General features: G+C 54.2%; 2 protein-coding genes across 16 annotated transcripts in view; one reads left to right on the forward strand and one right to left on the reverse strand.

Moving 5' to 3' along the window:
• UBN1 (ubinuclein 1) overlaps positions 1-3,237 on the forward strand; it is a gene marked incomplete at its 5' end in the record, with an annotated part of 37,381 nt that extends 34,144 nt beyond the window's left edge. For all 10 annotated transcript variants that reach the window (XM_082428990.1, XM_082428988.1, XM_082428985.1 and 7 more), the window contains one exon: positions 1,110-3,237. In XM_082428990.1, coding sequence (XP_082285116.1) covers positions 1,110-1,185 — 76 coding nt within the window. In that variant the 3' untranslated portion in view covers positions 1,186-3,237. The remainder of the gene's footprint in view (positions 1-1,109) is intronic.
• A 157-nt stretch (positions 3,238-3,394) lies between these two features.
• PPL (periplakin) overlaps positions 3,395-13,630 on the reverse strand; it is a 57,705-nt gene continuing 47,469 nt past the window's right edge. For 5 of the 6 annotated variants that reach the window (XM_082428956.1, XM_082428954.1, XM_082428958.1 and 2 more), the window contains 8 exons: positions 12,561-12,739; positions 12,342-12,480; positions 11,394-11,587; positions 9,942-10,092; positions 9,094-9,177; positions 8,282-8,398; positions 7,688-7,780; positions 3,395-6,927 (listed from right to left, as the gene is read on the reverse strand). In XM_082428956.1, coding sequence (XP_082285082.1) covers positions 4,261-6,927; positions 7,688-7,780; positions 8,282-8,398; positions 9,094-9,177; positions 9,942-10,092; positions 11,394-11,587; positions 12,342-12,480; positions 12,561-12,739 — 3,624 coding nt within the window. In that variant the 3' untranslated portion in view covers positions 3,395-4,260. The remainder of the gene's footprint in view (positions 6,928-7,687; positions 7,781-8,281; positions 8,399-9,093; positions 9,178-9,941; positions 10,093-11,393; positions 11,588-12,341; positions 12,481-12,560; positions 12,740-13,630) is intronic. The other variant, XM_082428955.1, reaches the window with a different exon arrangement.

Consider the following 13,630-nt stretch of genomic DNA (forward strand, 5'->3'; position numbering starts at 1 on the left):
GGTCCTGGGTAGATGTGAGGCGGGGAGCTGCCCAGCTGGACGTGCCTGGGACCTGCCGCGCTGAGAGCTTTGGCCCCGTGTCCGCCTCCAGATGTGCCATGGGTCCCTGGCCCCGTGTCCGCCTCCAGATGTGCTGTGGGTCCCTGGCCCTGTGTCCTGAGGCTGACATGTTCATAGTGACTGCCAGAGGCCAGCTGGGTGCAAGAATGGACTGTAAATCCCCAAGATGGAAATGTTGCTTTTTCAGAGAAAGAAAGTGGGGGGCTAAGCCTGTATCAGCAGTTACTCCGTTTTCCTCTGGAGAAGCAGTCAGATGCAGGGACTCATTCCACAAGCTGGTGGTCACAGAGCCATCCAGGCGAGAGCTTATGGCTGTTGAAAGATTGCACTTTCTCTGCTTTCCAGAACACTCTTTCTTTCAAACAGAAAATAATTGAAGAGCCATTGAAAACATGACCATTGGTCTGTGGTATTTTCAGCAAAAAAGGGAAAAGCGTTTTCTTGTACCATTTCCTACCTGTTTTTCCTCTGGGTGTTGAAACGCTATCTGAAAAGCATCTATGCTAAAACAGGCTATTTGAATATCTCTCTTTTAGACATTCTTTGCGTTGTAGGATTACATTGAGTGATTGTCAGTGAAAAGCTGTCTGCTTGTTCCAGCTGTGACTTGTATCTGCTTTGCTTTCTTTCCCACGTGGACTCAGAATGCCAGTGCCTTTGAGCTTGTCCTTTTAGGACCTGAGGGTCTTTGATGGTGTGGTTGCTCACTGTGCTTTTCAGTCCTCACCATGGAGTCCGGCTCTGCCCGGGGATGACAGCTGTGGCTGAGAACTGGAGTGGCCCGTGTTGCACAGCAGAGCCGCGGTTCTGTGAACACGGTGCTCAGCCAGCAGCTGCCCTCCCAGCGCATGGCACTCTGCACGCACCGCAAGGAGCAGCACACTCAGATAACCTGCCAGCGTGTCCGGCTCCTTTGAGCCTTAGAACATTCAGTGTTCAGGGGCTTTTGCTATTTAAGAAGTGATCCCCTTGAGGTTTGGTTACTGGTGCCTTAAGGGAATCAGAGATCCTGAAAATCTTATGCTCTGTTTTTGCTTACTCTTTTTCAGATGCTTCTCAGCTTCATGGGAAAGGGCCCAGTGTACCACGGAAATTGTGACTTTCAAGGGAAAGGCTGGAAGCTGAACGAGTAGGTCTCGGAAGTCGGATAATAACTATGCTCTTTCTGCCATTGATTTTCTTCTGGAGAAGGCATGAGTGCTAAGTGGAGCGTCTCTTGGCACGTGTGATGTGCCTTCAGTTAGGGGAGCAGCCCTGTGCTTCTCTGGAGGCCCTGACCAGCCTGGTGCTCCAGGCCTCTCAGCTCTGTTGCAGACAATCGTCGGAGGGGCAGCGCTAGGCTGGGGAGTGTGCCGGGTCGTGTTCAGAGCTCTGGTGGCGGGGCAGAGCAGGTGGCGCACCTGTGCTTCACATCTGCCCGACCCCCTCACATTTGGTCAGAGTACCTCATGGCACCCTACTGGTCCGGGCTCCTTCTGGCCACAGTGGGCTCCCTGGATGGTCACGGTGTCCGTCCATCCTCAGGCTGTGTGCTCAACAGGACAAACCCAGCTAACATCACAGCTGGGAGATGTACCTTGTTCTTTGAAAAATACACCCAACGTGTGCTCATCTTGGGGGCCCGTCTCTCCATTGAACATGACAATGAAGCTCTTTTAGAGAAAAGACCTTTGTAGATTCAACAATTGTGGTAGGATTTTTAAAGACACTTATTTTTGGCTCAGTTTTCATCCTTACCATTAAATGCATTGGATAGAATGGGACTATTCTTCGCAAGTCATGTTGTTCCTAGGAAGACATAATTCCAGTGCCTTTATGGTGGAGCAGAATTAGACACACATCCATTCAGCCCTCTGAGTGGATCTCAGATGAAGACCTTTTTTAAAGAGATGTCTGTATTTAAGACATAGCCAGTTTGAGTTTTTTATGGTTGCACATCATAATCTGTGCCGTCCTGACTTGAAGGTCATCTGGGCCCACAAATCCCAGGTCCCAGTTCAGCCAGGGCCCCCACTTTGTTTTTCCAGAGTTCATACAGGTGGACTGCAGAGCCCCAGAGCCCTTCTTCATCTCTTCGAGGGCCAAGGATATGAGGGGTTCCAAGTCGCAGGTAGACATTCCAGTTTATTTAAAAACCATTCTCAGGCAGAGCTGCAGGAACAGGCCTCTGTGAAGCATCTGCCGTGTAGAAACAGGCCTGGAGGTCCTGGCTCTCCAGGCAGCAGGGCTATGCATTGACTTCAGGGTGACATGCTGACGAGCTTGGAGAGCACGTCAGAGACAGATTGGGACAGTTACCCCAGAGCTCAAGTCATCCCACTGTTCCCACTCACCCAGTGGCTGCTTCACAAAGATTTTACGGCGCTTGCCTGTCCTGTGCAGTCTGAACTGACTGCTCTAGCTAAGTGACTTCTGATATGTTGAGAGTAAACAGCCTCCTCAGAATGTACGCCTGTGTGGAGACATGGGCAGCTCTCTTGGTTCCTGACTCCCAGGATACAATGCTTGGTAACTCAAGATTCACACAGAGGTTGCCTGGTTTCCAGGGGGAGCAAGACCTCTGCCAGCTAGTCGGCCAGGCCTGTGCTCTTTTTTACATAAAAACCAACATGTGTTTCACATTGGGCTAAGTGGATTCCTTATCCCTTTATTATATCTATTTTTTGCAACTTGGGTTTCCAGTTTACAGAGTAGTCTTAGGTAGTAGCAAAAGAGCCAAAGAAGAGATTTGTATTGCTGAGCTCAGAGCCGCGCAGAGGCCGTCCGTGAACGCTGAGCAGCAGGAGAACACCCTGGTTCCCTTCCCTGCAGTGCTCCCTCCTCCCCGAGCACCACTGAGTGTGCGGCTGGAGCAGTACCCTCATTTCTTAGGAATCTAGTGATGCCTCTTGCCTCAGGGAAACGTTTCTTTGATGGGGAGTTTATGAGGTTTCTTTTCCTTGTTGATGCTTTATTTGTGGTAACGAAAGAGTGAATGACTTAAAGAGCCACGGCAAGGCAGGTCTGTTGGCGGAGCAGGCTCATGGGCCACGGCGCTGCAGGGCTTTCCTTGCCGGCGTTTCTTGGGTGTGAAAGGGCTGTGGCTTTCATGCAGCGACTATGTTGGTGTTGGGGGTGGTGTGGAAATTGTTAATCTTGTATAAAACCACCCAATAAATTGTTTCAAGGTTTCCAAAACATCGTTTCTCATTTATTTCCTTTTACCATATTTGCAAGTAATTCTTTCTCCCTTAGGAGCTGGTATGTAGGGAACATTCATTTTGGCTAAAAGCCAAGAGGGTGTTGGAGAATAAGCCTCACATGCAAAAGAGGAAGAAACACACTTACCATGAAATTAGAATCAAGCCACCAGGTGTTTGTTTATTTTTGCGCTATAAATAGAATTCCCTATTACTTCCCATTTTCTTACATAATATGTGAGATACAGAGGGCCCGAAATTTGTTCGGTAGAAAATCAACCGTGGAGTTTACTAAATGGCAGTGAGATAAGAAGCAGGACTAGGCACTGAATCTAAGGCTAACAGCAACACAGTCCACTAGGAAAGTACTTTAATTTCAGAACATGAAACGTTCCCTGATGGTGCGTTTTCTTGGGACAGTCTGGCTTGACAGTTAAGCTTCATTCGAGCGCCAGGGTCAGATGCTGTTCTGGTTTCTTTGCGCCTTTTCTGGCATAGAGCCCAGATCCGTCTCCCCAGAAGGGCTCTGACGAAGAGTCGGCTGAGCCAGAATCCCGAGGGGTGTGAATGCAGGTCACAGGCCTGGGGAGCTGTTGCTTTGCTGAAGGGAGGCCTTTCTGCCCTAGAGTTTCCCCTGCTGGGGTGTGGAGGCCAGTGCTGCATGGAGCGGGCTTGTCCACCCCAGTTGTTGGTCGTCGTGTGCTTTAGTAGTTTTCAGTTGCTTCCAGGTATCACACAAGGAGTCTGTTTATGGGACTGTGTGGGAAAAGGAGAAAGAAGAAGGGCACTGCGGGTTTGAATCATCGGGAGATGAAGCAGGTCACTCACCTGGTTGGATGACGGTTCAGCAGGTGCCTGTCCCGCTTGTGGTTGAGCTGTGCTCTGAGCAGCTGGGGGACACACGGGGTTGGTTCTGCACGGATTAAGAGCTGCACGGGGCCAGGGAGAAAAGATACCGAGGAGAGTACTGGGCAGGAGAGAGCCAGCATCTGCTTCCAGGAAGGTGAGGGTGGGGCCGTGCCTACTTCTCCCCGGACACCAGGACGGCCAGCTCCTGGATGGACATATCCTTGTTGACGTAGCGGTCGTACTGGGCAGGGGTCAGCCTTCCGTTCTGCAGGGCCTCTTCGATGGAGAACTTCTTGCCAGACTTCCTGTCATGGATCACGGAGGACTCCCCGTTGGGACCCTTGACGGAGATTTCCTCCCAGTCGCACTCCTGGTTCCTGAGTTTCACAAACATGTTCCAGTCGATGAGGCCGGCCCGGTGGGCTTCCTCTGGGGACAGTTCGCGGCCCGAGTCGGGGTCGATGACCACGATGGAGCGCCGCAGGTGGTTCTCCCTTTGCTCCCGCTTGATGGCCACGGAGCCCAGGCGCCGCTGCAGCTCGTCGATCTCCAGGTCTTTGTCTCTGGAGAGCTGCCTGAGGTCGTCCAGCTCCTGCTCCAGGGACCGGAGGCGGCAGTCGAGCTGCGCCCCGGGATCCGCTGCCACTGGCATGCTCCTTAGGCCCCGCGTCTCCGCCACCGCCATCGTGATTTCGGACTGGAGCCTGCGGGCCTCGAGCTGCAGGCTCTGCCTCTCCAGCTGCAGTTTGTGGTTCTCTTCCCTCAGGAAATCCAGCTCCTTGGATGACTTGGAGTTACAGAACTCCAGCTCCGACAGCTTGGCTTCCAGACGGCTCACCTCCGCATCCAGCGCCCTCTTGCTCTGGCTCTCCGCCTCCATGCTGCTCTTCAGCTTCTGAATCTCCTGCTCGGTGTCGCCTCTCTCCACCTGGATGCTCTTGGAGAAGACCACCTTCTCCTTGACCTCCATCTTCTCCAGGTGCTCCAGCTTTTTCTTCAGGGTCTCGAGCTCACGCTCCAGGACCTGCCGCCGGTGCCGCTCTTCCTCCAGCTGCAGCGCGAGCAGGGTGTGCTCCCGGGCCTGCTGGGGGTCCTGCTGCAGCACCACCTTCTGCTTGAGGGTCACCTTTTCCCGGGCCTCCCCCGCCTCCTCCTCCAGCTGGGCCAGCCGCTGCTTCAGGTGCTGCACCTCCAGCTCGGCCTCCCTGCGTGCTTGCCGCTCGCACTGCAGCTCCTCCAGCTGGCGCCCCAGCTCCGCTCGCCTGCGCTGCAGCTGCTGCAGCTCCCCGCGGAGGCCATCGATCTGCTGCAGCTCCGCGTCGATGCTCTCGGTGAAGGCGTTCATCTCAGCCTGCAGGCCCGGCTCCTCCTCGTACCTGACGACCTCCTGCTGCACCGTCTTCTCCTTCACCTGGGAAAGCTCTTCCTCCTTCTGTTTGATTTTCTCCTCCTGGGACACCCTCTCTCTCTCCAGATCCACTTGCTTTTTCTGTTCCTCGGACAGCTGGGCCCTCAGAGACTCCACTTCCTCTTTGGTCTGGGGGTCTTCCTGGAACTGCAGGATCTCCTGGACCACCTCCTTGGTCTGCACCTGGGGTTTGGCCTCTTTCAGGGACTGGATCTCCTGCTTCAGCTGGTAGATCTCCAGGTCACACCTTTCGATGAGTCTGGTCTTGTCGACGATCTCCTCCCTGAGCCTCTGAAGCTCTTTCTCCATCTCGGGGTCGGTCTTGTACTTGATGACCTCCTTCGTCACTTCCTTGACCTCCACCTGGGGGCCCCGCCTCCGGAGCACCTCCAGCTCGCTCTGGTAGCCCTTCAGCTGCTCCTCGGCCCCCCGGTACTTGCACTTCTGCTCGACCAGCTCCAGGCGGAGGTTGGCCACCTCACTCTCTGCCTTGGGGTCTGGCCGGACGATCTCCCGCACTTTCTCCTGCACGACCACTTTGGCGTTTTCCTCCTCCAAGGCCCAGATCTTTCGGAGCAGCCCTGTTTTCTCCCTCTTGTTGGCACGAGCCTTGGCGGCCTCGTCCTCATACTGGCGTGTGAGGTCACTCACCTCCCTCTCGGTTGCCACATCCTTCTCCACCTTGAGCACCTCCTTGATGGTGATCTTGCTCTCGGCCATGGCCCGCTCCTTCTCCAGCCTCTTCAGCTTGTCCTGGAGGAAGCTCAGCTCCTCCTCCTGCTTCTCCCTGAGCTGCTGCTCCCGCTGCCCGTCCTCCTGCAGCTTCCGGAACTCCGCCTCCAGCTGGGGGTCATTCTGCAGTTTCACCACCTCCTTCTCGGTGACCTTCTCCCGCACCCGGTTCTTCTCCTGGGCCAGGGCTGCGATGCGCTGCTGCAGGAGGAGCGCCTCTGCCTCCCGGCTGCCCTTCTGCCGCCGCAGCTCCTCCAGCTCCTCCCGCAGCCTCAGGACCTCGCTGGCCTGGGTTTGGTCCGGCTCGATGCGCAGAACCTCCTTGACCGTGTACTCCTGCCCCCCGTCCCTGGCCTCCTGCTCCAGGGCGCGCAGCCGCAGCTGCAGCGCCTCCAGCTCCTCCTGAAGCAGCTGGTTCTTGCGCTGCTCCTCCACCAGGGTCTGCTGCGTCTGCCGGAGGCTCTCCTCCAGCATGGGGTCTGGCACCTTCTTGAGCACCTCCTTCCTCACCACCGCATTCTGCGGGCTCTGGTTCTGCAGGGTCCGGATCTCCTCCTGGGCGCTCCTGACCTCATTCTCCAGCTGCTGCCTCCGCTCCGCCTCCTCGTCCAGCTCCTTCTGAATCTTCCATGTCTCCTCTGCTCCGGAGCCCGGCTTGCTCCCGGGCAGGGCCTCATGGCTCATGCCTGCCTCAGGCTGCTGGGAAGGAGGAGACAGCGCAGGGTTAATGCCGGACTCTGCACGGCCCGACCCCACCTGGCCACCCGCCAGAGGTCAGACTGCTTGTCCTGAGGTCCCTAGGAGACCCCCTCAGTGCCGGGTTCACTAGAGTCCTAGGCTTCCTTTTGAAAATGGTAAAACAACTAGTTTAAATGCATCTGGGAAAATATTTTAAAACCACAGAAGAGTGTGAAGCAGAGGCTGTCTGTCACCTCTGGTCCTGTTCCTACAGGATACTATCACCTTTGAGACACGTATGTTTTTGCGTGTGACACATATTTATTTTTTCCACACTAACGGTGATGCCTTTTCTGCACACTGCTTGTTGCACTTATGGGAGAATCTGCAGCGGCACAGAGAGCGCCACCCTGTCGTGTGACAGCTTCATCATTTTCCATTGTGTGGACAGACCCTGGCTCAGTCGCACACCCATTGCTGGTGAATATTGAGTTGCTTCCACTTTCTTAACTATTACAATGTTGTCGTTAACATTTTGGGCTTTTAAAAATAAGTTACCTTTTTCTGGGTACTCAGCAAATGTTTGAGGGATGGGACACGTAGGTTGGACTCATGTCCACAGGGGCACAGGCGTGGGCTGGCATCTGCACTGGCGCCACCCAACCCTGTTCGCAGGGGGACACGCCCACTGGTTCACAGGCTGTTTCTCTGAGGCACAATGAATCTTATTTCTCAGCTCTTGGGATAGTTTTGAGTAGACTGCCTTACTGAGATCCATTACCTGTCTCAGGAGATTCAGAGCAAACTCCAGATTCTGCAGCCTCTGTCTGTTGATGGCATTAACTTCCGTGAACTTGGCAGCAAGAGCCGTTTCCTACAGGAGAGCAGACAGGAGTCAACAGACTAAGCAAAGGTGAGCTGGACGGTGTTTGAAAAGTCTGACATTTGGGGAGAGAGGGTACCTTCTTGCCCCTTCCTACCTGGAGTTCTACTACAGTCTCATCTACAGGAGAGAAAACTAGATTTAGAGTCAGAAGCCTAAACCCCAGCAAGTGACCTTGAGCAGGTCTGTCTCTGAGCCTTAGCGCGTTCGTGTATGGAAGGAGCTGATAACATCGGCCCTCTGTGTGTGTGTACTTACTTACGGGGCACAGGGGGAGTCCGTGGCTCTGGCTCAGATAAGCCCAGCAGGCTGTCTTTCTAGGCATATCAATGTCGCCACCCCAGAATAAGTTGTTATCTCCTCTTACTGAACCTGTTGGCACCCAGGAGGGCTCTTGGGCCAGTTTCCCTATTGTGTGTGCGTCTCTGAGGCCTGCATGCCATGCTCTCTGGAGCGAGGGAACCCCGAGAAGGCCTGGCCTGCAGAGCTCACCTCTTCCCTCACTTTGGCGGCAGGGGACTGGAGCCTGGCCCTCTTGCTCATGTGGCTGCTTCTTCCATTCTCCAAGTCAAGGAGGGACCTGAGTTTCTCTGCTTCCAACTCATAGTCCTGCGTGAGAGAGACGTGGCAGAGGGCAGGCAAGAGCAGGTGAGACCGAAATGTTCTTATACCCCTTCCAGCTGACTGCAAAGGTCTTCCGCTCAGCCATACCCTGTTCTGACTGCCAGGAGGTTTTGAGAACCATAGATCCATCAGTGGTACATATCTACATCCCTGAATAACATGTGCGATGAGAAAAAGTAGGCCCACAATCCCCCTCCGTCCCCAAAGCATGCTCCTTCCAGGCCCTCCCTGGCCTAGAGACCATGACATTCTGCTTTCTTCATTTAACTCCGTACCATAAGAGTTATGGCTTTTCTCACGTTGCTTCCTCCTAATCCTCCTGTGGATCAGTTTGATGACTTTAACATCCATTGTGTGGTTAGATGATAATTTACTAGCCGTTCCTCTGCTATTGGACATTTAGGTTATTTCTAGTTTGTCTGTTTTGCTATTGTAAATAACTCTGTTGTACAGTGATTTTGTTAATCCCACGTTATTATTCTTTCATATTTTTTCTTTTAGGATAAATTCCCCCAGTTACTGCTTTAAACAGTAGAAAATCCTTTTCTGGTATTCGATGCCCAGTACCATCTTGTTTCCCAAAGGCCTGTGCTGGTTTGCGTGGCCGCCAGCAGTGCCTGAGGACACTGGTGGGAAGAGGCCCTGCTGCTTTACACTCCGGGCAGGGTGTCACGTCTCACCTTGACAGCTTGCTGGTACTGCTGGGAGTGGGCGTAGACTTTCTGTACTTCCTCTTCCCTTCTTGCTATCTCATCTAGCAGGTTCTGTAAAACAACAGAGACTTTGAAAACCAAAAATTAAAAAAAAAAAAAAAAAATCCAAAACCTAGATAGAGTAACTGGATTCCTTGGAGTCTGGAATTCTTCCATAGCACAAAGTATAACAAATGGCTTCCTTGTTTACATTTGTTTGTTACAAAAGGCAATTCTAAGGCCCTGTGAAGAAGGGCCAAGAAGATAATTATCTTTGGCAGGAAAGTTGTGTTTATTGAGTGCATCGAAATGTCAGGCACTGTTCTAGTATCTTTCTTAGATTATCTCACTGAATCTCCCAACATCCTGTGCGGTAGGCACCGTCCTCACCTCCAGTTTATGAACGAGGAAACCCAGGCACAGTGCGGCACAGTGACTGGCCCGTGGGCTCATGGCTAATGGGGGTGGGAGCAGGATTTGAGACCAGGCTGTTGGGCTTCCCGTTCCTCGTCCTTCACCCCAAGGCCCTGCTGCCTTCTGCGGAGCCAGGACTCTGGGCTTTGGAAAGGGGTTCTTCCCCCTGAGGGCTCCCCTGTGTCCCTGTAGCTATTTGCTTATTTAGCTGGCTTGCACGGAGTGTCCACTCTGGGCCAGGCCCTGTGCTGGGCACTGAGGACGGAGAGGTGAGGGAGACCCCGTCCTTGTTGTCAGAGACTCGGGTGCTGGGAGCCCGCCTGGCCAGGACCGCTGCCAGGCCCCCGTCCACGAAAGGGCTTGCTAACCTCCGACCCCCCCTTGTGACCATCCTCCTGTGAAGGTGGAAGTGGCCTTCTCACCTTCTGGTTGTTCAGCTTGGTCTCCATCTGGCCGAGGCCGTCTGTCTCCTGGGGCTCGTAGCTGGGGATGTGGGACAGGAACTGCAGCAGGTGGTCGCGGCCACTACAGAAGGCGTCGTGAGCAGCCCGGGTGCTCTGCAGGCTCTGGACCCTGCGGGGCAAAGCCCGTCAGGCCTTTGAGCTCTCAGGTCTCACTGAGAGCTGCCTGCCATCCCTTTTTAAAGAGGTCATCAAAAGTAATTTAAGTGGAAATAACCTAAACGTTCACCAGGAAGGGAGTAGTTAGGTAAATTACAGAATATTGTGTTGGAATACTGTGCGGCCTCTGTAAAACGCAGGAAGGCCCGCCTGTGTGGACTCACAGGGATGCCCACTGTGAATTCTAGGACCTAAATAACTCATGGATCCAAGGGGAAATCACAAGGGAGGTGAGGAAATCTTTTGAACTCACTGAAAATAAAAATATCAAAATTTGTGGGACACAACGAAAGCAGTGCTTAGTGGGAAGTATGTAGTTTTAAATGCTTAGATTAGAAAAAAAAGAAAGCTTTCAAATCAACAATCTAAGCTCCTACCTTAAGAAAGAAAAAGAAGAGCAAATTGGACTTAATGTAAGCAGCAGTAGGAAATAATAATGAGCAGATGTCAGTGAAACAGGAAACAGGAAAACAGGAGAAAGATCACCGCAACCAAAGCTGGTTCATTGAAACCGTCAATGACGTGATAAACCTCAGACATAATGATCGGGGGGGCAAGAAGAATAAACAGATACAACAGAAGAAGATACAACATCAGGAATGAGAGAGAGGACGTTCCCTCAAGATCCTGCAGATAGTCAAGGATAAGAGAATACTATGAACAATTTTATGCCAATAAACTCAACAACTTGATGAGATGGACAATGTGTCCTTGAAAGACACAAACTTCTGAAGTTGCTCAAGCATTAGATAACCCAAATGGTCCAATATCTATTAAAGAGGTTGAATTTGTAGTTAAAAACCCTTACACACAAAAAAACAAATTGCAGGCCCAGATGGCTTCAGTGGTGAATTCTTCCAAGCATTTAAGAAATTAACACCCAGTCTACACAAACTCTTCCAGAAAACGAAGAGGAGGAGGGAACACTTACTGACTCATCAGGCCAGGAAAATATATGACAGGGAAAATAGCAAGACACACTGTATGTGGTGTGTTGTCATTTGTACGTTAATCACTTACCCCAGCTCATAGAGAATGTTTTTGAAAGGACACACAAGAAACTGGTAGCAGTGCTGATCTTGGGGGAAGGGTTTGGTCATTATAATCCCTTTGTGTTTTTTATCTTGTATATGTACTGCTTTTTTCAGAAAGAGGAAATTCTTTAGAAATCAAACAGCCTTCAGTGTTGTCCGCAGAAATCCCACTTTGGTGCCTTAAGGCAGACTAAGCCGAGGCCCCCCGCCGCCCCCTCACCTGCGCTCCACCTGCTGGCAGAGGCTGTCAAAGCGCTGGCGCAGCTTGTGCACCTCGGCCTCCTGGCGCTCCAGGTCCGGGCAGTGCTCCTGGAAGCGGCTGGCCAGCGAGCCAGAGCACCGCTTGGCGGCCTGCAGATTCTGTTCCACCTCGCTGAGGAGGGCCTTCCGGGCCTGCAGCTCGGAGGCCATGGCCTGCCGGGGCGGAGAGGCAGATGGCAGGTGCTGTGGCCAGAGCCCCGGGGCCCGGGATGGCGCTACCCAGAGCTCTTGGGGCTGCCTGCTTTTAGCAGGTGGCAGGCCTGGACCTGGGCGGGGACCGGCACTTTGCCTCTGAGTTTCTCCTCAAACCCGTGGTCATTTCTGCAGTTTCCATTTCGTTACAATGACCAGTACCCTGGGAAAACTAGCTTCTAAAACCCTGCGGCACACGGCACGTGCCTATGACACCGTGCCCGGGACTGGAGTGGCCTTGGAGAAGGCTCTGGTCTCTGAGCCCGTTTCCTGGGCTCTGAGGTGAGGTCCTCACCACAAAGGGCAAGGGTTTTGTGAGGTGCTTTGTGAATAAGGGGCCTCCTGCGGGCTCACAGACCCCAATGCTTAGAGCGGGCCCAGCGGCAATGGTGAAGAGGGCAGATGCTGGGCTGGGGCAGAGGCTCCTATGCTCAGCGGACGCGCTGTGCAGGCATGTGGGCCCAGGTGGCCAGATCTGCTTGTCCAGAGACACTGGGAATCTGGGGAGATTATGTGGACATTCGATTTTAAGATAGCAGCACCTGATTTCCACAGGCCACAGAAACCCTGTGTACGGCTGGGACTCCAAACCTGGAGAGACTTGCTGCCCTGGGCCTCAGGCCCCTCGACTGTCCACAGGTGGGGTGGCAGGGGCGCCTGGAGCCCACGCCCAGCTCAGAGAAAGGCTCCTGAGGCGCAGGGTCCCCACACTCACTGCCAGCTCCTGCCTCTTGCTGTCCAGGGCATGGCCACTCTTGGGCACCGTGTCCTCCTGGGCCAGCTGGTTTTCGTATGAGGCCAGCACCTCCCGGCCCTGCTGCAGGCTCTTCTCCAGGCGGTTGGCAACGTCAACCCTGAGGACACGAGTCAGGAGTTGGGGGGCGGTGCTGGCCCTTGACCCCGCCCAGCCTCCCCACTGCCCGCCTGCACCCACTTCTCCTGGGCCGCGTCCAGCAGCTGCACCAGGCGCTCGTATCTGCGCTGGGTGTCCTCCACCCGCGTCCTCAGCAGGGCCGCACTGCCACTGCCCGGGAGGGCCTGCATGAACGCCTCGCCCTCGGCTGTGCTGCTCGCCTTCTCGGGCTCGATGCGCAGCAGCTCCTTGGTGATGCTCTGTGGGGACCAGAGCCCCTCGCGTTGACCACGGCCGGCAGCCACCCCCACCCAGGGATGTCCTCCCCTGGGGGGCCTGACTGGGGATCTGGGTAAAGCCGTGTTTGTAATGAGCATCCCTGGGAATTCTGACACACTGGATGGTGACTCACGAGTGATGAATATGAATAGGTTCCTGTTCCCACTACTTCACACGGCTTTACTCATCTTTGGGGACAACTCCGATGAGGTGGGTGCGACTCCAAGCAGCTTAGGAGGGGACATGGTGGGGCCTAGCCCCAACCCCACCCCTGTATCAGGCGTCCTCTGGCCTTGGTTCGGCCTCAACCAGACCAGCCCTGGTGTGAGCCCCGCCAAGGGCCACGGCACTTCTCCAAGCCCCGTTCCTCTCCTGTGAACCGGGAACGGTCACGCCCATCGTGGAGGGCGCCGAGGACCCGGGAAACTGTGTGTGTGTGTAAAAGAGGTGAGGAGTAGATGGTGTCCATGCAGCTCATCTTGCCCCATCCTGTTGAGGCCCCCTGAGTGCGGATCAGCCCATTTTACTGAAGACACTGAGGTTTGGGCTTGAATGGTGTGTCTGTGCTCAAGGCGAGTGAGCCGGCCCTGTCGCCCCAGAGCCCATGTGCTGCCGGGCACCGCGGCCTCTCACTCAGCTCAGTGCTCATCTGCTCGGGTTGCAGTCCTGCTGTTGTCGGCTCTGCCACGAGCCCTTTCTCCTGGGGGCGTGTCTTGGGGGCACCAGGCCTCAGGGACCTCCTCAGTCTTCGGCCTAGAGCAGCCCCCGTCCCCACGACTCACGACTTCCTGTTACACGTGGCAAGTGGTCCCTTTTGAGCGCCAAGACACCCCATGGGGATGAGACCTTGACGAGGGGCCCCGGGGAGCCAG

The sequence above is a fragment of the Balaenoptera physalus genome (assembly GCF_965194825.1).
Source record: "Balaenoptera physalus genome assembly, chromosome: 16".
Lineage (NCBI taxonomy): Eukaryota > Metazoa > Chordata > Mammalia > Artiodactyla > Balaenopteridae > Balaenoptera > Balaenoptera physalus.